Below are 24,946 nucleotides of genomic sequence, written 5' to 3'. Positions count from 1 at the left end.
GTGCAGTCCATGGAGACGCTGTTTATCACGTGCCTCTCTATAGCAACTATTGTCTGTTAAATTAATACTTCCAGCATGGACAATAATATTTTTAAGAAATACGCCCTACTCCATCTGAGTGATGCTACACATTTCCTGTAGAATTGTCAGTGATTTGTCTTGCTGTCAATCTCAACAAAATCTAATTATTGGGTCCAACCGTCCCATACCTTTTTCATCTTTTGTGTTGGCACAGACCCAAATCTAGACTGTGTAGCTAATTGTCAGCAACTTCTCAAAGTGTGCAACCACACGATCTGGGAGCCAGACTTGTGTCAGAGCAGGATTGAATTTAGTCTTACCCTCTGAGGACACAGCTGAATGTGTCAGTTCCAGCTGCAGCTGTCCCTGCTTAAATGGCAATCGAGCCAAACAACAGCGCTGCTGTAAAAATCTAAACCATTGCTCATGCCTCTGTCACACTTACGCTCACCTGAAGGGGTCAGGGGTGGTGACTTTAACAGTGAGAAGCTGGTGGGATCTTCATGTTTGAAAGAAGTTGCTTCATACTGTTCTGTTCGCCAGTATGATCTATTGAATTATTCTCTTAATACTGCGAATAAAACCAGTTGCACATGCAGTAGCATTGGTGTAAAGGCACAAAATGTCATCACAGCATCAGATTCTGCTGCTCATCCGCCATCTTGGTTATTTTGTAAACATCGCTGCAACACTGTTACTTCTGCAGCAATCTTTTTACGTCATGTCTTCCTGCCTACATCAAATGTGAGTCTTTGCAATTTGGATCGAAAACATCTTTGTAGAATAAATGATTTAGAAACGTGACTTTTTGTTCAGTGGAGATTTTCTCATGACTCCAATTCTACAAGTTCTTTTGTGTCTCCACTAACTTGCAACAACAAAATACATCAACTCCAGCTTGAGGGGCTGAGCACAACCTTTGCTGCATCACTGCTCTTCTTAGTTACAAACATGTGGATATGGGCTGGTGATATCTTGACACACAAATTCCATCTGTTCAGAAGCTGTTCAAAATCTCTCCTTAAGATTCGATTTGAGAAACAAAACTGTTTTGCCTGTAGTTACAAAGATGTCTCAATTTCGTTGGAGACTTTGTATTATATTGGACGTTTTTGTCCCTTGGCTCTAAAGCTACACGGTTTGAGCAGTGGCCTTTTTGTTTGTTTATAGAAAGTGATAAATTACAGTGACTTTGTGATTTATTTGGTGTTGTCATTGTATGCCTGACAATTCACAAACTGTATACACAGGACCATTACATCACTACACTCAATCTTCCTCTCAGTGCGGCCTAACTTTTGGAGTGGGAAAGCCCCCTCTAAACAATTGTGACGTGGATCTAATTCAAATAGATTTTTCTTCGGTTTGTTCTTCTTTGTCCTTGGTTTTTTTTTGTCTGCGTCTCATTTTCTCCATGCACTAAATCTGTTATCTAAACCCGTGAGTTACATTTTTGGGGTCTCTGTGGAAAGACGGCCTAATTGATGTTCTCTACCACACACCGCAGCAGACAGAGCAGATATCGCATTGCAGCCTATAGTATAGAGGGTTATTATGTTTTAAATGTTGGTTGGGGGGGGGGGGGGGTTCTAAACATACTTTGGGTCACATCACCTACAGTGATGTCAGAGGAAATACCAGAGAGATGAGGCACAGCGCCGCTTCATTACAGTGCTTCAGATTCCTGGGCAGGCGACTGCTGTGATAGTGCAGGCTCCAGTTTTCTACAGACAGAAGTAGAGAGGAAAAACACAGTAGCTGATAATGATGGTGAAGACACAGCACAATGGAAGGGGTTTCTATCTGGGTAAGAAAAAAAACAGAGGTGGGAAGTAGCAAGTAAGTAGTTGTACTCAAGTAGATGTTTCAGATACCTGCGCTCAACATTTTGCTGTACCTCTGGCAAGACAAATATCTGAAACCTTTTACTGCTTCCAATTTAAAAACAGATTTGACACTTTAGCTTTAATGCATTAAAGGGAGTCGTTGGTTTTTGTTAGAACAATTACACACAAAGTAAAATCAGCATTCATGCTTCAATCAACTTTAATACCTTTTACAAGAGGAACACAGATACAGAACATACGAATATAACGTAGCCCTCCCGCTCCGTGTCTAAGGGGTTAGAACAGTCTGACAGTCCTTTATTGTCTGAATGTTGTTAGTCATCCTTAGCATCAGGTGTGTCCTGTTTTGCTGATGCTGGGTGGAGCTGTTCCTAGTCTTGGTTTCAAAAGGGAAGATGTGGTTCAGATACTGTGTGCTCTAAAACAGGTTTCATAAACAGGGTTCATAAATGTAACTATACAAGCTGTTTTACAGGCAGTGTTATTCTGAGGTCACTTCAGCTACGTATTTCCTTCCATCAGGCTCCTTTTTACTCTTATACCTCTAGTAGTCTGTATTTGTACTTTCTTAGTCAGTTCAGTCAGTCCCTCTACTTTTACCTGACATTTTCTTTTGTCTGGACTTAAACTCTATTTCAAAATGTATTTACTTTGCTGTTCTCAGGAATCATAGTGGCCTCGGCTGTCCCCATCTTTTGGTGAATATCTGGCCTGGTTGGTGGGCATAGTTATAAATACTTGGTCATTGTTTATACCTTCAGCATTTAAAATGACTGATGTTTCCACACAGGTAATGAGTCAAAGAGGAGGTGAAATGGAATTGGACCCTGGGAGTAGGAACAATGAGCGTCAGGGGAAAACAATTCAAGTTCTTTCCATATACAAGACAGTGCCTTCACTTCCCTTTTGTTGACTGGCAAACAGCAATTGAACACGTGAAACCCTTAGAGCTGCCAATGCAATAAAACATCCAGAACAGTCTACAGGCATCTCAGAAACACTGAGGCAATTAAGGAGACAATAGTGGGCACATTTGATGTGAGGCGTCACAAAGGTGAAAGGGACAATTCAGTTATTTTTCCAAACAAACTCTAATGTTGAAGCTTATTACTCTAAGAAAGGTCTGCTTTTATTCTTTGTCTATTTTTTGAAGATAACAATGGTAAGCAGAAGGGTCACTGAGAGAGAATGATAATACTGTGTGCGTCAGTGAATGTCTTCGTCTCAGGTGGGGCCGGGCTGCTGTAATAATCCACTGACATGATGTTTGTTGTGCTTTTGGCTCATCCCAGTCGTGTTTTCAGTGCTTCAGCAATTATTTGCATATAGTCGGGGCACATTTTTGCCCCTTCAATGAGTATGACGTGTTGTGTTCTGTCTCAGTGGAACACAAAATAAACACAATACATTGATATGAACAAGAAGTTCAATCCGAAGCATCTGGACCGTTTACTTCCCCTGAACCCAACTCAACCTTTTATAAACCGCTCAGTGTACATACTAACATTTTACCAAATGAAAAACAGAGAGTGTTCCTTTGGCCTGCCTTTGCGAGGGCTTAACTGCTACCTATACTCAATATGCTGCACGTGGTTGCTGTCAAGGCATTCAAGAAACCACTGATACGATTGTGATGCAGTTTCTTGGAAGGACGCTGTGCTCTTAGTTAACTGGTGCAGAAAGACGCCTGCAGAGAAGATGAAACGTTTTTTTTCAGGGAGATTCCACTGTCTTACCACAGGAAAGTAAATGCACTGGAAAAGTTCTTTTGAGTACTGGGGTCACACAGTCATTTAGATAGATAGATAGATAGATAGATAGATAGATAGATAGATAGATAGATAGATAGATAGATAGATACTTTATTGATCCCGAGGGAAATTCAGGGATTTAAAAGACCCTCATCCATACAAATAGATATATCCGAATGTTAAAAGCCATGTGGTGATTGAATATATACAGATACAAGTCAGTTAAATACACTGTGCAATAAAAAGGCCAAAACAACAGCTGTGCAATAAATTCCAAATAATTTAAGTTAACCCAGGTTGGAAAAAGGTTAAAAGACAAACACCTTTAGCGTAACACTTGTTTATTCAAAAGCCTCAATAAAAACGACCCTAGTGTATCATACCACAAACATTCATTACTCCAGTAAAATAAATGTATCTCCACCAAGCGGTTCAGTTCTGTTCGTCTCAGTACGGCGCACATTTTGTGGCGTTTCCATAGACTAAAGCTGGGAAAGATTCCCAAATTACAGCCTGTACCATCCTACTTTTTGGTACCCTTCTGTTGAACTGACCCTAAAAGGTGGAGCTAAACACTGCAGTCCGTTGATTGGTCGAAGGATTCCTCGCTTTCCATGTGACAATGGCAAACCCAATCCCAGTGACAGAGTAGATGAATTGCTGGATGTCCTCCATCGTTTGTTTTGTTTACTGGTGTCGTTTTTTTCTCCTTTTGTTGAATTTATTTGCGGGGTAGCTATTAGCTGCTATGATGTAAACAAAATATAAAGTAAACATATCAATAACAATCATAAACATTATTATTTCACATGATTCTAGCTAGCATACTGTAGCTAATTAGCGCAAGACTACCAGTAAACTGAAATGCACTATGTATTTTATGCGCAAGGATCTTTGTTTCTATATGTGTGCGCACACCGGCCTCCTCCACTGTGTTATCTGGTAAGTGCACGGAAAGTCTACCTGGATGACCTCATGCTTCAGCCCTCAACAAATGAGGAGAAGCAGAAGCATTGTGTTGGCCAAGAAGCACAGTTTGCAGGCTGAGGTCATAGAGAGATAGGGGCCTGCAGTGGAAACACTGATGCTCTCGCTAACATGACTGGTCTCGGAAACTACTCCCGCTGAAACCCCAAAAACAGGACAGTAAAATCACACTGGGCGGTCAGACAAGAGAGCAGAGCAGAGAAAGCCAAAATAAACACCTGAAAATGAAGACCAGGTTCCGCGGAGGAGATAGGCAGGTACGATGTGGATTTCCTAGAATTTACCATCTATAGAAGGCATTGATAATAAGTGCTCTTATTTTCCAGTTTGCAGCCATCCTTGTACTTCCTTCCTGTTAATATATAAATGACAGATGACCCAGATTCTGAGGACAGGAAGAAGAATTTTAAGAGCTTGTGTTTGTCCTTCAGCCTACCTATTTTCCGTAGCCCCTTCCTTGTAAATTTTTTTTAACATACTTCCTGTAAAATGATATCATTTCATGGCTCATTAAAATGATGTCATCACGATGCGTTTAAGAAAAAAGTTTTTTTTTCAATGTGCTCAGTCTTAAAAAGCTTGACCCAGCTGAATAAAGTTCCCTACTGAAATCCAATAAAATCCTCGAACTGATTTTCATCATCGTGTTTACCGTTGTCGGATTAGAACTGGAAAGTATCAGGATACTCCCCGAGACAGGAAATGCTGATGGTTCGGCAGTGTGGCTCACTGTACGTCATGACAATTCAGTCTATTGTTTATTTTAAACAGATGTTTTAAATGTCTTTCTGTTTGTGTCCCTGTGTCTGTTCCAGGCTGAGACAATGAAAGGAGCACTGAAGGATTTGAATCTGAACATTGTGGAAATGACTGATGAGACAGCCACACTGGATGGAGGAGACGTGCTGTTTACAGGTGAGTCATGTCCCTTAAATCTGTTCATGCTGAACACATACGTAGATCACCAATATACGCATCAAACATCAGCCTGAGGACTTGAACATCAAAGAGAGCTACAGAACTACAGCTATCCTCACAGGGCTTTAAGGAGGGACATATACAAACCTTTATAAACTCATGACCAATATGTATAGAGTATGAAGCTCCGCTAACATTTTACAAATACATCTCCAGAAAGAATAAACGTTCAGATTGTCAACAACTTCCCAACTGGGTAAAGTTTAAAAAGGTAAGTTCATTTGGGTGTTTGTACTTACAATAAAAAATAGGATAATTATGGTAATTATAAAAAAGACAGGAAGTTGTGAAAAATGTATTGGCAATACCAAAGATCAAGGATCATGTCAGTTATGTTCACAAAGTTTAGTGGGAGTGATGTTGTCAACCAGTAGATGAACCCAAATGGAAGACAATTAGGTGAAATGGGCAGCTGGTCAACAGAGTCAGTCTGACAAGCTGAACCAATGTACTCTGCCAAAAAATATACATTTGTAATTTTACATTTTCAAATTAGGAATTATTATTAAAGTTGCACTATTATGTAGCTTTGGTTGTGGGATTTGAAAGTTGAAGAAGTAAAACAATTTCAGAACTAAATACACAAACTTTATTCAAAGGAAGAAAATAAGTCCCTGGTACACTGTTAAGAGCTTGAAAGCTATCCGGAGAGTTATGGTTTTATTGTTGCAGGCCCACCACCATAACTTCCCGCGTCACATTATATCTTCAAAAAGTGTTCTAGGTACCAACTTTTCCTCTGAAGACAGTTTGTGTATAGTGGTATGAACATTATACCACAGAATGTGTACACTGTAAACATTCCTATTGAAGGTAAATTGTGTCCCAATCAGATCCACAGAAAGATTTTCAAAGAACAACATGTACAACTCTGACTACTGATTTGTTCACAAACTGTCCTGAGAGTGGCCCAATGGTCAGGCAATGAGGTCATTTGAGGCATTTCTCCATGTTTTCTCAAACTCCTGGTCCCAACATGATGTCAAACTAATCCTACTTCCCACACTGTCAACAAGAAACAAATATGACTTTTATAAGCTTTAAGCTTGAACCTCTGTAAGCCCGACGATTAGGAGAAGTTTTGACTCACCCTTGTACAAAGGGCCTCTGGTTCTTGTGAGCAGCGTGACGAAAACCTTACAGGAGGAGGCCATGTTTTTCCACCTTGCCTCTGTGCTCTAGGTCAGCGTTGACGTGTTTTTCTCCCGTCATTACTGACGTAAATGACCTAAATTTTCCCTTTAGGTTAAGCCAAGAAATTCTGCAAGCTGACAAAAAATATCATATGTACTTACACAGTAGAGTGTAGGAGTGCATACACATTGCAAAACAGGGCTGTTTTGTTTCTCTCACCTCCATCTTGTTCCTCATTTTTGCATCTCAAACTTGTGTATTTAGTATATCCTTCTCTGTGTTTTCTGTTAGTAATAAATCTATCACCCTTTACTTTTATATACTGTTAGAATCATGTGTATCTTTGTTGACTTTATATACAATAAGAAACTTGTGTTGGGCTTTTCTCCTCAAAGTACTTTCACACCACAGCTCACACCTACACATTAACACCCTTTCACTCACAGGTGGCTGAGGCTTCAAAGTGTCCATTAGTATTAACTATTCCCACTTACATGCTGCAGTAGAAGCAGCAGGAGCAATTCAAGGTTCAGTGTCTTGTCCAGGGACACATCAGCGTGTGACTGCAGGAGCTGGGGATCGAATCCCAAACCTTCCGGTTGAGCGACGACTGACTTTACCACTGATCCACAGCCTAAAAAAACATGCAAATAAGAAGCTCATGGAGCAAGCCTTACTCAGTAAGAACAACTAAAGGGCACTGACAGCCATGTTTATAGACGGGTACCGAATTACAGTCAATAATCATAACAAAGACTTGCATGCGATGAACTTTAAAAAATTACAGAGCTGATTTTTCGGTCAGATTTCATTTAACCCATTTTGACCCAAAGACGCCTAAAAAAAACGCCAAACAAAATCAACATCCCAAAACTTTGGGTTCTCAGAAAAACTGCACAGAATTTCAATGTTTGCTAAAATCTTTGTCTTTATCATATGGAGACAAATAAAACATTTAGAAGCTTTAACTGTAAATGAAAATGTCCTTTGCTCTCATGTTCATTGCCTTAGAAGTCTGAGACAAAACAACAACACCTGAACAAGTATTTTGTGATGTACAATGATAAGGAGCAGAAGGTGGTGGTATGTCTGTATAGTTTGGGCAGTTTAATGGGTGTCAATGTTTTTATTTTAGTTGAATCTTGAAATCATTTGTGAAAAACACAGTAAGTAATTAAAACTAAAGACACTTACTGCGTGGTCAGAACTATTATTTTATACAGGTGCATCGGTCCTTTTTTTTTTCTCTTGCAATATCTGCAAAATAATGTCAATGAAAACAGAATACTCAAGGTAGCAGACTGTGAATCTATTCAGTTTCAGCTCAGTTTATTTGGTGAGAAAAACATTGTGCGACTTCAGGTACGTGTGCGTGACCGTGCGTGTGTGCGTGCATGTTTGGGGATCCTCCACACGAGCATTCCTCTGTGTGACCTCAATGACCTGCTGCTTGGGTTCGCTGAGTGGAATTTGCCTGGAGCAAAAACACTGTATACACCAGTTCATACAGTCAAATAAAAGGTTCTTATTTTTCTTGCACGTGTTAAAACATTTTTTTTACGATGGCGGAGAATCAAGAGCACAGTGGTCTTTATTAGATCTTCTGTACGTTCTGTTACAGTCGTGCGGTGAGTCAAAATGTGGGTCAGTGTCTTCTTTACACTGAGCAGGCCACGAGAAGAGAAAAAAGCAAAGTACACTTAATTGAGTTTCTAGACATTGGCTTTGAGCTGTCGTTCCTTCCAGCTGAAATCGGTTTCACATGGCAGAGTTAAAAACATTTCCTGTTGGCAGCATCACAGCTAGCAGCTCATTTTGTAGAAGCTGAGCAGCTACACTCAGAACCCATCACGGGGCTCAGTGTGCTGCTGCTGCTGCTGCTGCAGCTCAGCAGGCATCCAGGGCTGCGTTAGCGTCCCACCACAGTGAGCATGGTTGACCTTTCTCACATGCATTCATAAAGTACAGCCTTTGGGGATTGCATTGTTTAGCTGCTTTAGCTCATCTATTACAGGAGACTACACAGATTTTTAATTTGTAAGATGTAGAAGGGAGGTTCATGTTAGAGACAGATTAATTTCTTTGTTTTTTATGTTCTTTTCTATGATGTATGTTTCTAATCTGGCAGGCAAGTTGTTACATGCAGGCATCCACAAAGTAGTAATGTTTTAAAGTTAACTCAAGCAAGTCGAACTAAACTCATATTTCTTTGCACAACTTCAGCTGTGTCTGATTCCTTCCCTCAGGTCGCGAGTTTTTTGTGGGCCTTTCCAAACGGACCAATCAGAGAGGAGCAGAGATCTTAGCAGATGCCTTTAAGGTGAGTTTAAGTGTTGCAAGAAAATTGACTTAAAGAGGAAGCATAAATATACACAGCACTACATAAAATACAAACAGTCCTGAACATTGATATTGTAATTGATACCTAATGTCGGATAAAGTCCAAAAGACATCAAACTTTTATCACTACTCTAACATTTCATCACTTCTCTCACTTCACCTCTAACAGTTGCCAGTTTAAACCTCCAGCAGACATGGAGGAAAGTTTACTCTGGCCATCAGGCACATTTCCAATCCAGTATTCACATTTCTTAAGCCCATGTACGGAGGCTGCAGTCCTCCAAGTGGACGGCCAGGTTCAATCCAACCTGTTACTCCTTTCCCAGCACGTCATTCCTCTCTCTCTTCTGACTCTATCCCCTGTATCAAAGGCATAAACAGCTTTTAAAAAAAGGAATTCATCAGCCCTTTTTCTACAAACTTTGTTTCATTTCAAAGTTGTTCAAATTCTTTAAGAAGTGTAGTGAATGGGTACCGGACAAAACGTGAGGTTGTTTCTGTATAATAATCATTGAAAACAAGTGGTATCTCGAGGTGCTTTAGAAAAGAGCAGGAAAAAAACATACTCTTTCTTAGACCCTGCTCATGGTTAACCATGACTCACATCTGCAGAGTGAATAAATATATAATGATCCCCAGACTTCTCTTTGATGTACGTGTGTATGTATAAGTCTCATTAATTCCAATCCTTACTGCTTTCAGTGTTTTTCAAACCACGTTTTCCTTCAGAACTTCTTTTGTAAGTTGATGCCATGACTGTAGTCTGTAGCCTCCGCAATCCCCGCACACAAAACACACCACACCACACACAGACACAACATATACAGACAGAGTTTGTTGATTTAGTCATGCAGCCCACAAACAGGGTCACAGTGAAGGTCTCACACACACACACACACACACACACGCACTGACTGATTCTATCTCTCATGTTTACTGTTTCACACTGCACACTCGTCCGTGTCTGTGTGTTGCATTTTGGATTTGCTCTGAGAGAGAATATCAAAAGGCCAACTTGAAAGTTCAGGGGTGCATGAAGAGTTCAACATCACGGTAACCTAAAAGGTCCTCATTGTTGTGCTTCCACCTTCCATCTGTGTCTGGTTCCAATTCGTCCTACTGGATTCCTCAGTGTTTTGTGTTATCTTTGATAAGACAGGACTTAATGATGCGTCCCTGGGAAACGACACTCGGAAAAATCACTTGAGCGTCCATTATTGTTTTTTCCGTTTTTTATCAGATTGATTTCTCCTATCGCTGTTGTTTTTTCCTTTCATTATCAAATTAAAGATCATTTAGTTGCCAGGTTTGTTTATCACTCGGCAAACGTGTACAGATGTTGAAACCCTTTGCTTCGTGGTCTCTGCAGAGGTCAGACCAGATGGGGATGTTGATTGACTGAGCACGTTTGGGAAGAAGTATCACAAAGGGCCAATATGGAGGTCGTTCAGGTCAGGACGTTGAAAAAGAACAGGCTTTCATTGCAGAAAGAAGTCTGGTTCTTCTTTTATCCCTTCAGGGATAAAAGTATGACTTTTCTGATTTCACACTCTGAAGGAAAACTTCCTGTTTGTGTATAAGGATGCTTGAAAGATTACATAACTCCCAGTGATGCGCCAAGAAAAGAGTTCAGGAGTTAGTAATTGACATTTCTCGCAAGCTGACCTGCCAAAAGCTACTCTGTTATTCAGACACAAACACTATTCCAGTGAATGACTGCACTTTATTGATCTAATGAAGCCATACAAAAAAAAGTGGAACTTGATACTTGAACGAAAAATGTCACATTGGCGTGTTACGATGAAAATTGTACACAATAATTCTTCATTTTCGATCAAGCTTAAGCAATGAAAAGACATTCAAAACATGTTATGTGATAAAGAAAACACATGGATGTCAGGTGGAAGTTAGTTTGTCAGGTCTAAACCAGAATTTATGCGGCCATATAAACTTTTTTTGCATTGATTCAGGAAGGAAAGGTCTTGGACGGCAAGCTTAAAGTTTCATATCCCATCATAATTCAAATAACAGTTCTGTATCATTTCCAGGTTTTACAACTCTCTGTAGGACTCAACTCTGGTTTATGTAATCCTCAAAAGGCTTACAGTATGTCTAAGAGTCACAAACTGTGTACCAAAAGCTCAATCAATCAACTCAAAGTGGGAAATTCTGCCATTCCAGTTAATCAAATCCAAACAAAGTCGGTGGTAAAATGATGTTATTTCAGCGGGTTCTGCTGTACTATAACTTTGAATTCTTGTGAGGGTTTCAACTGGCGTTTTAATGAAGGGGTCAGTCCAAAGTCAGATGTTGAAGGCTTAAAATAAAACCAACATCACAGAGCTCTACTTTGCATCACTATGGAGAATTTTTGGGGCGGCAGTAGCTCAGTGTGTCGGGACTTGGGTTGGAAACTGGAGGGTTGTCACTTCAAGTCCCACTACAGACCCAAAGTATGGAAGTCGGACTGGTTTCTGGAGCGATGCCTGGTCATTTCCAGAGTGCTCTGAGATAGGCAATGGAAGGATCATCCAACGGCTCTCTGTGCAGCAGCTGCACTCTGACACCTCTTCATTAATGCATGTTCATACTGTACTGAAGGTGCTGTTGGTGCATGTGTGTATTTTGTGTATTAAAACCAAGCGGCAATCTCGGGTCTTGAAAAATGAAGCAAATGTGGAAATGCAAAATCCTGCAGTTCATCGTCGATTTGAGGCTCACTCCAGGAACATCCGGAAGTCACATCTGCATGACTGACAAAAAGTTTGTTTTATAAATATAAATAGACTTTCACAGCATGGTACAAAAAACCCCCAAAATCAGTCATTAGTTATTGTCATCACTGGCACACACTTTCCGGGGTGTGATTTTTTAAAATGACTCCGTTTTTGATTTTGGAAACAATGTGTTGTCCATTGTCAGGCGTTTAGCTGACATGATTGACAGGTGGGAGCGATTTAATGGTTAAATTGACTGAAAGTTAAGCTGAGTTACAAATGGCTGACGTCACTCAGGCTTCGTCCATTAATATTTACAGTCTATGATTAAAACGAAACTTTCCAAATAAGTAAAGTCACTGACATGAATCAGCAGCAAAGGAACAAACTCTAATGACAGAAACCATGTTTGAGAAAAAAATCATTTGAAGTTTAAATTGATGTTATACCTTGACCCATGTCCCATCAGGTAACATGGATTATGCAGAGCCCATGACCTATACTGCATCCAGTCAGTAGGGGGAGCTCAACATGACGTCAATCTTTATATACAGTCTATGTTGTACACGTCACGCCTCTTTTTCTTCTGCGCAGCCATTATTCTGTGAAATACCACTGGGAACACAACATGAAGGAGTAAAAGTTACTTCAGCTTTTTGTTCGAGTTAGAGTGTTAGAGCAGTTAGAATATCTGAGTGAAAACAACAAGATGCAGGTTCAGCTATGTGAAACCATATTTGATCTCCTATCTTCATGAGGCTTATCATATTCTAACAAAAAGTGTTCCTGTGTTTTGCAGGATTATGCTGTGTCCACCGTGCCTGTGCTGGAAGGTCTGCACCTGAAAAGTTTCTGCAGTATGGGCGGACCGGGCCTCATCATCATCGGCTCCAGTGAGCATGCACAGAAAGCTCTCAAAGTATGGAGTGCTCATGTATTGTTTTCCCTCTGTGCATTGTATTGTTCTTTAAAAATTTCATCACTTTGTTATTCTTCTCCCAGCTGTGGTTATAGATACCCCTGAATCAGTGTAACGGCATTGTGACGCACATTGACGCAGCTATTTTTTTTTTTCTTTTTATTTCTCGGGTTGACTCTTGGCTCTATGTTGGTATGAACTGCCCTGTGTGTGTGTGTGTGTGTGTGTGTGTGGTTTTTTTCTCTCTCTCTCTCTCTCTTCTGCTCTGCAAAGTATTCCGAAAGAAAAACACTACAAGACAGGACATCACACGTGTTGATTCAGAGCAGACTCCCTCACTTCTACAGCTGGATTGCTGCTCCCCACTGCAAAGCACATCGAAACCACCTGTCACCTTAATCCTCCCTCATTAATTCATATTCATGGTTAATCTGAGGGGACTGCCCCTGGCGCTCCCACTCCAGCTTCAATTACGAATGTGCCGTCCTGCCATTAAGCAGCTTTAGCTCATTACTGCATGAAAAGAATCGATCAAGCTCCGTCGCAACGAAACAACAAATCCAGGGGGGCGCCAAGGGGCTCGACACAAACATGAAGAAGAGGCAGCTCACACCCTGACAGAGACGGATTTTCACGAAGGGAAAGATAAATCTCAGCCCATCCCTCTGATGGAATTATCCCTGAAAGCCCCAAACATCAACACGTGCGTCTGTGTGGGAACTTTTGTTTTTTTTCTTTTTTTGGGGGGGGGGACTGCACACATGGGTGAACTGTGATGGAATATGTAATATAACTAATTACATAAGTTTGAAGACTGCACACAGGCAAACAAAAAAACAAACACCCCTGGCCTTGACAGAACCTTACTTGGCAGAGCTGTTCACGCACCTTCTAGTGTTATATCTCCCCCTACTGGCCCAGTCCCACAAAAGGTTACTTTATATTAGGTAAGAGTCAGAGTATCTCAGAGGCAATTAAAACCAGACCATCTGGCAGCACATCCTAATGAAGCGGAGTGTTCGACAGCAGCACAAGGTCAGATTGTTGGTTCAATAAGGTTGTTTGCATCACCTGAAGTGTACACAAGAACTCGAAGAAATCTCTCAATAAGCACACATGATAATTGATTTTGTGTAGCAGCATCGACTCATTAAGATTCCTGCCTGTTTGATCACCCCGGTAATTAGCTACTGGAGCGAGGAGTGGCCATAAGCGAGACTTAATGACAGGCTGCTCGCTTTCTAATTACGGTTTACGTCACCCTCTCCTGCGGCAATTAGCTCCTGTTTAAAAGCACTTTTAACGACCCTGTATTTGTAATAAGGTAATGTTCTCCTTGTGGGGGGAGATCTCATGAATGCTGCTTTTTAATGATGCGAAAGTGCTTGTTATGGAAGGGGATGCAGCTCTTACAGCTGTGCAGCCTTGGACAGACACAATCTGTACAAATTACTGTCGGAGCCGGACTAATTCAGTTTGTCTTCAGGGTGTTTGATTTTGCTCTTATAGGATATTCCCTGAGGGTTTAGATTTCTGATGCTCCTGTTGCAGTTCGACACCATCGATTTCTGATATTCCCCTATATACATATCTCTCACAGTAAGCTTCAGTGCTCATAATGTGTATATATTTAGACCAGGTGTAATCTCCCGTCTGTGTTTAGCTCGCACGGAGATGAGGATACGCGCTGACCGGATGGATTTCATCATCTATCTGCCCGCTGTCACTGCCAGACTTCACTCATGAAGTCATCATACAGAAATATCCTCTCTGTCAGAAGCTGCAGCACCCACTCCCTGTTCTTTCACACACAGCTCCCTCCCTGTCGTGGACTCACAGGGAACTCTCTAGCTTCCCGTCCCCTTTTACTCAGCCCCTGTTTGCTTCATGAGGTCAGCATTTACTGTTAAGAGCTTCACCATTACCTCAGGATTTGTACAAACCAAAGGCTGACTAAATATTGGTTATAACCACCATGATGTCACCCATGGCTTTGAAAACTGCTTTTATAATAAACAAGATCGTCTTTCTGGCCATCAGCATCTTGTTTTTTCTTGGAGAATGAAATCCCCATTTTGGGAAGAGTGTTTGGCACGGGAGTGAGGGGAAGAGTTAGCAAATGCTGAGATGGCTTAACAGTAGAGATGTACACACATACGTAGGTGCTGCTTTCTGGCTTGTGAGATGGGTCTACAGTAATGTTGCGAGGTGTACTGTGATTCTCTATAAAGGGAATCAGAAAAGTTAGAGCATTTTCATATGAAAACCTGCATTATTTAAGTACCCTTGATCATAAATTCATGTGTAACGGTTGTGACAAAACAATCTGCTTGAAAATGTATTCTCATTTTGGTGAGTTATGAATGTTTGAATTGTGGATATACCTCCTGCGGTCATAGACTGGCTTTCATTAGGAATAGAGAGATTGCTCCTGTGATCGGCAGCAGCCCAGGCAGCATCTAAAAGTCATCAATATAAGTAGACTTTGGGCACAGCTTGTGACCAAATCTAATTCCATAGTTAGTGAATGAGCAAAATTCAGGGCCAAGTACAGATCATTTTGATGTAATCAATTCTAAGCACCAACAAGTGCGGTAACAGCTCTACAAGTCATTCTATGCCCTTCAACATCAAGTTTTCACTGAATGAGATTATACCTGCAGTGGCAGCTGAAGAGAGTTAGGCGAAAATGAAAACTTTGCTAACTCCCTTTTTAATCACCGACGTCATTACGACACAATGAACTAGACTTTATCATTCCATTGGTTATGGTTAAGTGGTAAGTGTGTGTGCACCTTGTTCAGAGGCTATATTCCCTGAAGCGGGCTGCCCAGGCTTGAATCCGACCTGTGGCTCCTTTCACACGTTGTTCCCCACTCTACACACTCTCCAACTCAAAATCCACTGTCCTGTATCCTTTCAATAAAGGCACAAAATAAAATCTAAATAAAGATAACTGGTCTTGTCATCAACACCATGTATGACAAAAATGTAAACAGGCAACATAAGCAGCATCTTTCATACCGTGTCAGGCATTTTTGGCCACATCCTTTTTTGACGATGCAATATCTGGGAGCAACAGCTCATCATGGAAATCTAAGTATGAGGCTAAGTAACATCCCGTCCAAGACACCTCTTCTCTGTGTACTGAACATGAGCTTGAGTTAGAGGTGAAAGACAACATCTACATACGTCAGTTTATTGCACGCCAATATCTGTTTATATTGTCTATCGATAATAGCCGACGGGTTCTTGGATGGCATTGTGGTCCGTGCTTCCTCCTCTCTTTCTCAGACTCTTTGCACTCTCTTCAATACACTTCACATGCCAGCTTCATGTGAATTGGTTTGCAGTTATCTGTTATAAGGATACCACAGGGGAAAGGCTGTGTAAATCATTTGGGCATTTGTTTTCCTTCCAATTGAGTCCCAGAAAGTAGCAGCTAGCAGCTAAACAGACACATAACACACATAACACAGAGTAAGGTGTCTGAATTGTTGCTGTGTTGTTTATGCACAAGAGGGGGTTGGGGATTGGGGATCATAAAAAAGTAAATAGTCTTCGGGCACTGCTCTGAAGTGTTTTTCTCAACATTATTCGAGATGTTCTGGATGCTCCCCTCCTCTTTCTCTACATCCAAATCGTTTCCCATACCTCAGGCTGCAGCAATAAAGACTCGACATAAACCGATTCTGTGAAATTGGTGTCGAGGAGCGACAACACAAACATTTACTGTACATTAACAGGAAGCAATTTGAGTTTCATTTCCCCTCTAGACTCGAAGGCAGCCTCTGCTCGGATTTGTTTTGAACATGCCGCTGTTGCTCGTCAATGAAAAGATATACTGTAAAAGTTTTAAAGGCTTCCCGGCAAGCATGACTGCAAAGAGCGTTATACATATTCATAGCAGATGCATTGATTGACCATGGTAGACTGCGTGCAGCGTGCAGTAGATTTTCTTTGTTTATTTGTCATCTGGTCAACATTGTCATTGTGCAGGGAAGATTTTATTGCCTTCCAGTAAATATTGTGGTCAGCAGCGATGACTGTACACATCCACTCTGTGGATTAACTGGACCTCAGCCATTGTCCAGAAGGAAGCCTCTGAGGATGATGATTGTGCTGCAGCTTCATGCTGGATCAGGGCTTTGCAGGAAGAGCCTTACATTTAAGACATATAATTGGTTCCAGGAAGACGAGTGGATGCCAGAAGAATCATCCAAGGGTCTTACGTGGAACCGCTTGAAATGATGCAGGGACTAAGATAACCTTAACTTGAGTATTGTTTTGTAACATTTGTATTTCAAAAGTTTGTTATCTGACCTTTTATTGACCGTCTGCATCCACTGACGATGAACAGAGTCCCAACTGTTCCATTAGTCAGGTGATTTTTCGGAGGATTTTATTGCATTTCATGGATCAGAACTTTACACGCAGACTTTTTTCCTTACACACCCGAACTGTTTTTCCCTGCGTTTTTATTGAGGAAATCAGATGTTTGAGCAGCGTTGAGTGAAGCAGAAACTCCTGTGATCTTTTGGTGGAGTCAGTCAGCTATTATTCTCCCTCTCTCCACCACTCTTAATCCCTGTGTGTGTGTGTGTGTGTGTGTGTGTGTGTGTGTGTGTGTGTGTGTGTGTGTGTGTGTGTGTGTGTGTGTGTGTGTGTGTGTGTGTGTGTGTGTGTGTGTGTGTGTGTGTGTGTGTGTGTGTGTGTGTGTGTGTGTGTGTGTGTGTGTGTGTGTGTGTGTGTGTGTGGCAGTGTTAGCGTCACACACATGGACAGTGTTTTCATTTTAGGGGCTGCTGCAGTCACCTTACACACGCACCTGTGACCTGGGAATGTGTCTGGTCGGGTTACACACATACAGTCTTGTGCACACACACTGCTCGTGCTCCACCCTGCAGCCCTGTGCAGAATGTAGAAGTTGGCTCCTTTAAAGTTAATGTTATTTATTTTTGCATGCTCAGTCATTTGTAATTTGCTTTTTAAAAAGCATAAATTAGTTATTGGAATTGAGTGATGGAAATATGAGTGGTGGGCTGCAAGGTGATCCAGTGGTTAGCTCTGTTGACTCGCAGTGAGTGAATCTCTGTCGGACATAGAACCTCTTTGGAGACTCCATGTTCACTCTCTGCATGTATGGTTTCTCTCGGGGTTATCCGGCTTTCTCCCACAGTCCAAAGACATGCTCGTTGGGTTCATTGGCGACTTTAAATGACTCTTAGGTGTGAATGTGAGTGTGGCTGGTTGTCTGTCTCTTAATGTCCGTCCTGTGTTTGACTGTGTTTGAGAGTGTATCCCGCTTTACGTCCAACAACAGTGGAATCAGCTCAAGCCCCCCTGGATGGGAAAAGTTGTATCCATGACGGGTGGATGGATGGAAATATGAGTGGCTCTTCCAGTTAAATTACTGATGTCATGCCTGCTTTTCTTTTCTTCTCTTTTCTTTACACTGTTGGTTTTTTAAGTGCACTTCCCACAGATCATTGCTCCATTTCATAAGTCCAGTCTTGTGACAGAGTTTTTTTCCCCCAGGGTTTCTATTTAACGATGGGATTGAATGCGCATACTAACCAAACAATTCTTCTCCTATTTTCTTCAGCCTAACAGCGTTGTTGCTGCCAAAGACATAAAATATGTCACTTCCTCTGTGCCAAATAGATTTTCCCAGGAAAGCCCAAACAGAGTAATCACAACAGCTTATTTGTTGTTGGGTTGGACCAGTTGGTAAAAAACATTAAAATGACTAAATACAAGCCCACAACCTTCCCATTGATGGCCCTGCTCTTCCCTGCATCCAGTCAGTGGGAATTAAATTTGAAACACTGTCATTCTATTGTTCATACAAACCACACATCGTCCACCCATACTTGTACTCAATATCATCACATACACAGTCACTCCTCTAGCTTTATACACGTGTGTCATCAAGACGTCACACAATTTTGTTGTTGTTTTCCCATAAATAGCATTAAATTCATCTCATCCACAATTCTTCATTTCTTATAACATTTTTCTAACTTGTATTAGTCAGCCTCTTTCGACTGCTACTTGTGTAAACTCATCCTGTCTACCCCTAAGTCTTGTATTACACCTAAACAGGAGACAGAAGTAGAAGATGGGGAAATGCCAGTCCAATCATATTTTGTATAAAGATGAAAAATTCAGAGGATGGTTGGAAGGGACAAACAATGAGTTTGAGGCAACTTGACAGATATATGGAGCAACACTGGTATCATTGTATCTTTGTGCAGTTCTTGAACAGGTCTTCAACATGTAACCCTTCTACTCCCCTTAAGGCCTTTTTTAATTCCCCTTGCTTACCAAGCTCTCACTAGGTGATGACAATGATACATTGCTAACTTCCGTTTAACATTTCATTATCTGCTGCTGGTTCATTGGAGGTATCCATTCCAAAATGAACAGGATTCTGCCTTACTCACTGACACCTTACAACCTCCAGGCAACAGAAAGCCAGCCTCCAAAATACATGAAATAATGTCATGCATTGTTTTAATTATTAAGTAGGTTTTGTTCACCCTATATGATACAATCCATGTATTTGACTTTGAGCTGTATTTTGATCTTTTTTTTTTTATCAAATGTTTTTTTTTGTTCCCCTGATTCTACAAATTAGGACAGAAAAACAAGCAAAAGAAAAGTGCCAAAGAGAAATGGACAGAGTAGGTCTATATCTGGTGAAAATCTCATTTCCAAAAATACCTTTCCCCAATGCTGTTTCTGCATTCTTTTTCTTTTTTCTTTTTTTTACACATTTCCACCTCCCCTCCCTCTTCTTGTCTCGGAGGTATCCGTCCGCAGATGTTCTTCTAATAAACATTAAGAGGCACCTGTCTTTCCTCTGGTCATAACATCCTCCCCCCCCCCCCACTTGACTTCCACTTGGCAACATGGGCGTCTTCTCTGCTCCTCTTCCCCCCGCCGCCTATCCCACCTACACCTCCTTTAGATTACATAAATAACATGACATCTGCTGAGGAGGAATGTCTGTCTGCTCCTGTGTTCTCCATTAAGCCCCCCAGACTCAGAGAGCCGTTTGGCCCAAAAAGATGTGGTTCTTTCTTTGGTATTTCAGTCTTCTGCCTGATAATCTGTCTTACAGTTATGTGGATGTGGGAGCCTGCTGTTTATTTATCAAAATGTTTTGTTCCACTTTTTGTCTTATCTTTGGCTGTAGATCATGCAGCAGATGAGTGACCATCGCTATGACAAACTGACTGTGCCCGATGACCTCGCTGCCAACTGCATCTACATGAACCTCCCTGATAAAGGCCATGTGCTGCTGCACTGCACAACAGAGGAGTTTCCAGAGAGTGTAAAGGTAACACTCAGCTCACTTCATATCCATGCACACTAACTTTGTCTCACATGCTGTTTTAAACAATCACGCGGTCCTTTGGGAGGAACCAACAGCGTGGGGACAGGCAGCCTGGTTTAGTGGCTAACATTTAAAGATCACTTTTCTTTGTTGCTCTCCGTCCTTTCCGGACCTCTGAGACAAACAAGTGGCTGGAGAGGGAAACCCTGCAGAACCAGTGTGGTTGTTTTACACAAACCACAGGCGGCAGCATTGTGTGTGTGTGTGTGTGTGTGTGTGTGTGTGTGTGTGTGTGTGTGTGTGTGTGTGTGTGTGTGTGTGTGTGTGTGTGTGTGTGTGTGTGTGTGTGTGTGTGTGTGTGTGTGTGTGTGTGTGTGTGTGTGTGTGTGTGTGTGTGTGTGTGTGTGTGTGTTTCTTTTTTTAAACAAAAGAACCTGTAGTTTCATGTGAAGTTGCATTTTGTGGGCATGGCTCAGAACAAAGACTAGGAGACAGAGATGTTGGACACTAAAAAGATTATTGGGCTTTTTTCCCCACGTTGAATAAAATAAAAAGGTCCTTAAAGCTGTCAATGTCAAACTAATATAAACATCATTTTCTGATAGTTATTTTGGATAGAGCTACTTTACTGTTAGTTCAGTGTCACTGCACTCTTCATTGTCCTTCTTAGACATTCACAAATAACCTCATTGTAAACACTGTTTTCCCACCTTTCATCACAGGTTAGCAAAGTTAGCTACTAGCTGATTAACAAAATTAGCTGCTAGCTGGTTAACAAAGTTAGCTGCTAGCTGATTAACAAAGTTAGCTGCTAGCTGGTTGAAAAAAGTGGAGCATTAAGCATCTAAGGAGCAAGATAATTCACTTGTTTAGACATCTAACCAAAGCTTCCAGAGACAGACACATAGTTGTCGGGTGAACATACTCACAAATAAAGATGCATACTAATGTGTTTTTTGTCTGTCTGTTTTTGCTGGATGTGTAAATACGGCACTTGCTAAAATGTTGATTGAATCAACTTTTAAAAGTTCTCGTATACTAGTGCTGTTTTTATAGTGTCCCTACACACAGATAAAAGTAAAATATGAGAGTGGGATGTCTGGTTACTCACTTGGTAGGATTTCAGGATTCTGTTATTAAACTATTCAAATATAAATCTTGAATGAAGAGACTAATTCAGGCGATTATTTGAAGATGCTTTCTTAGGATCTATCCTCAAAGCGTGTCCTTTGTGTCAGTGTTGAATGCTGTTTTGCTAAACTGTACAGTCATCTCACAATATGCACACAAATCATTGCATGAGCATGTGATTTTCTTTTAGAAACAGAGACTTACTCTTTGTGAAATGCCTCGCTGAGACTTTCCACAGTAGCCCACCGTGAACGACGTGTCATTATCTCACTTTCTCTGCTGGGCTATGGAAAACACTGAGCGCCAACAGTGTTATTTTGATCCTTTGGAGTGACTCCACATCACAACAAGTCAAAAAGATTCTCACGGGATCGAACGCAGCAACCCTACAATCTGCGGAGACAGCGTTCAGACCTCAAAATGTACTCTGTGGTTGAAACCCCAACCTCCAGCGGCTATTTTTAGAAGGAAGAATTCTTTGGACTCACATGCTTGGTGGAGGTTGTATTTTTTTTTTTCACATAGATTGACTGAGGGAATTCAACTTGGCGATAATAAAAATCTATAACTCATGCTTCCTACTTTTGGTGACACCTTTAAATGGACCATAAGGGTGCAGTATCTGAGAAATGTGTGTTTGTTTCCAGTTGTTATAAGGTTCAGACCCAACAGAAAATTGGCCTGGAGTCTACTTTATGGTCCAAACCGATGTTTAACAAATTGTATTATAAAGAAAGTGGGGGAACATGAGGACAAGACATCACATAAACCGAACAAGATTAAGGTATGTTTTGGTCCCGTTGAGCACCATGCTATTTTGTGGAGTAATTCTGTAGTTCATACATGTTTCCCAGGGGAACTTTTTCTTGTTCATCATTAGGGAGTTGATGTTTCTCTTCATTCTGTACAATTTCTGCTGCTTTCTAACTCTAAACATCAGCTGTCCTAATCCCTGGCCTATTTTTAGACCGCTTATGGAGTTACATAAGAGTTCCACATTAACGAAGGCAGGGGGGTCATGAGAGAAGAGTCGGACGGGGCAGAGACGGGGCATCTTTAATGGGCAGCAGTGGCGACAGCTCTCGAGTTCTCAGTTTCAAGATAAAGAAAAGAGCCCAGTGAAAAATAAGACTTCCTACTGTGTGGGACCATGCCACCCCCACAGGTCCGACACATAAATTTCAACCGCAGTAATGAGAACTCGGCTGGAAATGTTCAAAACAAGGAACACTTTGGAGGTAGAGATGCTATAAACAGCAGGGGATTTACTGATGTTTTGGAGGAGTTATACAAAAGCACACATTTCCCTGACTTGATCCGCTGAATAGGGAATCCAAGTGTTTTTTGGTTTTTTTTGGATGGTTTGTCCAAGTGCTGCCCATGAAAAGTCAAAGATTATACAATCATTCATGTAGCACCTGACTTGACTTGCTCTCATCGACCTTGTTATACACATGGTTGCAAAATCACCAACTTGGCAAGCTTTAAGGTTAAAAAACACGAGATTTTCAGCAACAGTTTACAAGAATATGATTGGGGATTTTTTTTTGAAAATATTGATATTGGGGAGGGAAAAGAAATCCTACAGTATATTGGCCAGTATTCTTAGATCTACCTTTGATCTGTAGATATAGATATACACATTTTGACACACATCACATTGATCCCTCAAATTCGGTTTGAGGGATCAATGTGATGTCACAAACCCAATTTCAACGACGGGGGCTAGGGATCGAGCATTCATGCCGTCATTGCTACAGTTAATAAGAGAAGCTGAGTTTCCGCTGACTTAGGAAATGTTCCACATAGATTCCTAAACATGCACAAAACACCTGGAAAACACACTAAAGAGCATATAAAACCAGAAAAAGCAGAATATGGGAGCTTTTAAATTTATCAAATTTGTGATCTCAAGTCAATTTTTAATACCTTAGCAAGAGACTGTCTGAATCTGACTCCGTCTGTACATGAATGTGAACACACAGTACTTTTGTTTGGGACCAAATACCTGCAAAAAAGTGACTGTGGGATCGCTGTATTGAAAAATTCATTGACCCCATATTTTACATGATACAACATATTGTTGTGCAGATCTATTCAAACTCAAAGACATCTGACAACATCACTCAAAATGTCTTGTGTTGAAAAAACTCAAGCGCAATAAGGTAAATGAGTTCATTGTCTTTATATGGCGACTGGATCACCAGAGGCTTCGTCAGCCATATTTCATCAGGAGATAAGAATTTGTTTAATTGGCCCATCTGAATTTGCCGCAGGGTCCTGCTCGGTATCACAGCACGGCTAAAGTGAGAGTTTAATAAAATAATATCCTGGTTTGGAAGTCTGAGTAGGAAAACACTAGTTTTCTTCTGGAAAATGTCCACAGGGTGACACACTACTTTACGAGGGTCTTTGGAACATGCCGTAATAGTTCTCACTCCCATCATTTTTCAGGTTTTTTTTTTTCGCCAGGAGAGCAGGAAGCGTCCTTGAATGCATGGCTGCAGGGCCTTTAAATCATGGCACATTGACAAGTTGGGGAAACAAACTTTCAGCAAGTGTTGCATAAGTTCTCCCTTTTCTGTTTAGCTACTGCCAGTTGAGCTGTTAGTCAGCCTCGTCTAATTAGCTCAGTGTAGTGCTGGCTGGTCAATACCTGCTGGCTCTCACACCTGGTACCCACGGGTCGAGACAGGAGGTAGGCATGCCATGACTACCTTTCGCACTTGATTGTATCTTTTATATGTTTGTTTCACAAATCAAGCAATCAATCAATAATTATTTCAATAGCGCCAATTCATCTAACTTTCCAAAAGAGCATAACAGATATTATGCAGGACTGACTTTATTTTCCTGTTTGTCCACACTTCCTTGCAGCTGAGGTGGAGGTCGGATCAGGCCGTGCATGGCTGAGGATGGGTTGTTTGGACGTCGTAGTCTGAGGGGGTGGTTGGGCATCGGGGGGTAGATGGGATGACACGGTCCGATGGTGGAGGCTGGTCGTAGGGTGGTGTTTGAAGGACGACAAAGCCAGATGGGTAGTGTCAGGGACATTGAGTGGTAAATAATAATAATATTAATTTTATTTTGAGCAGTAAGGGCTCAAAAAATGGCTCCACTGTTTTATGGCATATAGTCATAAAATATATAGGTCAAGTGATATTTAGGCCAGTCTTATAAAAATATAAAATGAGTTTCAATACTTAAAACAAAGTAACAGTTCCAGACCATTTGCACAAATGTGAAAGAAATGTCGAGTAGCTCGACACTTCTAAACAATTCATTTTTGAGTCATACAGAGGAGGAAAAGTTATCCCGACTCTGGAAAGTGCATTGTTTTGCTGCTTATTATCAGGCAAGGCAGGCGACTGCTCGGGGCCCCCGGCCAGTAGGGCCCCCCCCCCAGGACTGACAGAGTTTAAACCACAGCAGTGGCTTAAAATGTTTACTACAGGAGGGCATCTGTAAAACAGGAGGCACACTTCCACATTGAACTTGATGATACTGCATGTATTATTCATCTTGCTGCTTCAGGCTCTGACACACAGAAAATGTTCCAAATTCTGCGATAAAAATATATAAATCTTGATTTTCAGAGAAAAAGGGCTGGCCTAGCTAACTAGTTAGCTTGGTGAACTTACTATGAAATGAGATTAACTTTGTCAACTTTACACAATGTGAACAATTTGAATTTTGCTAGAATACCGATGTCCTTCTGGCTTTGAGCTTAGCCAAAGCATGAGCTTTATGGAGTAGAAGAGGAGGAATATCTTCAATGT

The 24,946-nt window shown here is 41.1% G+C and overlaps 1 protein-coding gene across 2 annotated transcripts in view; it reads left to right on the top strand.

Moving 5' to 3' along the window:
* The window catches only part of ddah1 (dimethylarginine dimethylaminohydrolase 1), an 80,486-nt gene that overhangs the window by 52,342 nt on the left and 3,198 nt on the right, over positions 1-24,946 (top strand). Inside the window, exons 3-6 of one of the 2 annotated variants that reach the window (XM_079350647.1) lie at positions 5,422-5,521; positions 8,965-9,038; positions 12,575-12,694; positions 19,896-20,039. In XM_079350647.1, the coding sequence (XP_079206773.1) occupies positions 5,422-5,521; positions 8,965-9,038; positions 12,575-12,694; positions 19,896-20,039 (438 nt within the window). Of the gene's footprint in view, positions 1-5,421; positions 5,522-8,964; positions 9,039-12,574; positions 12,695-12,967; positions 14,724-19,895; positions 20,040-24,946 lie in introns of those variants that run through there. The other variant, XM_079350648.1, reaches the window with a different exon arrangement.

This window comes from Symphodus melops, assembly GCF_947650265.1.
Source record: "Symphodus melops genome assembly, chromosome: 8".
NCBI lineage: Eukaryota > Metazoa > Chordata > Actinopteri > Labriformes > Labridae > Symphodus > Symphodus melops.
This window is presented reverse-complemented; position numbering and strand designations above follow the sequence as displayed.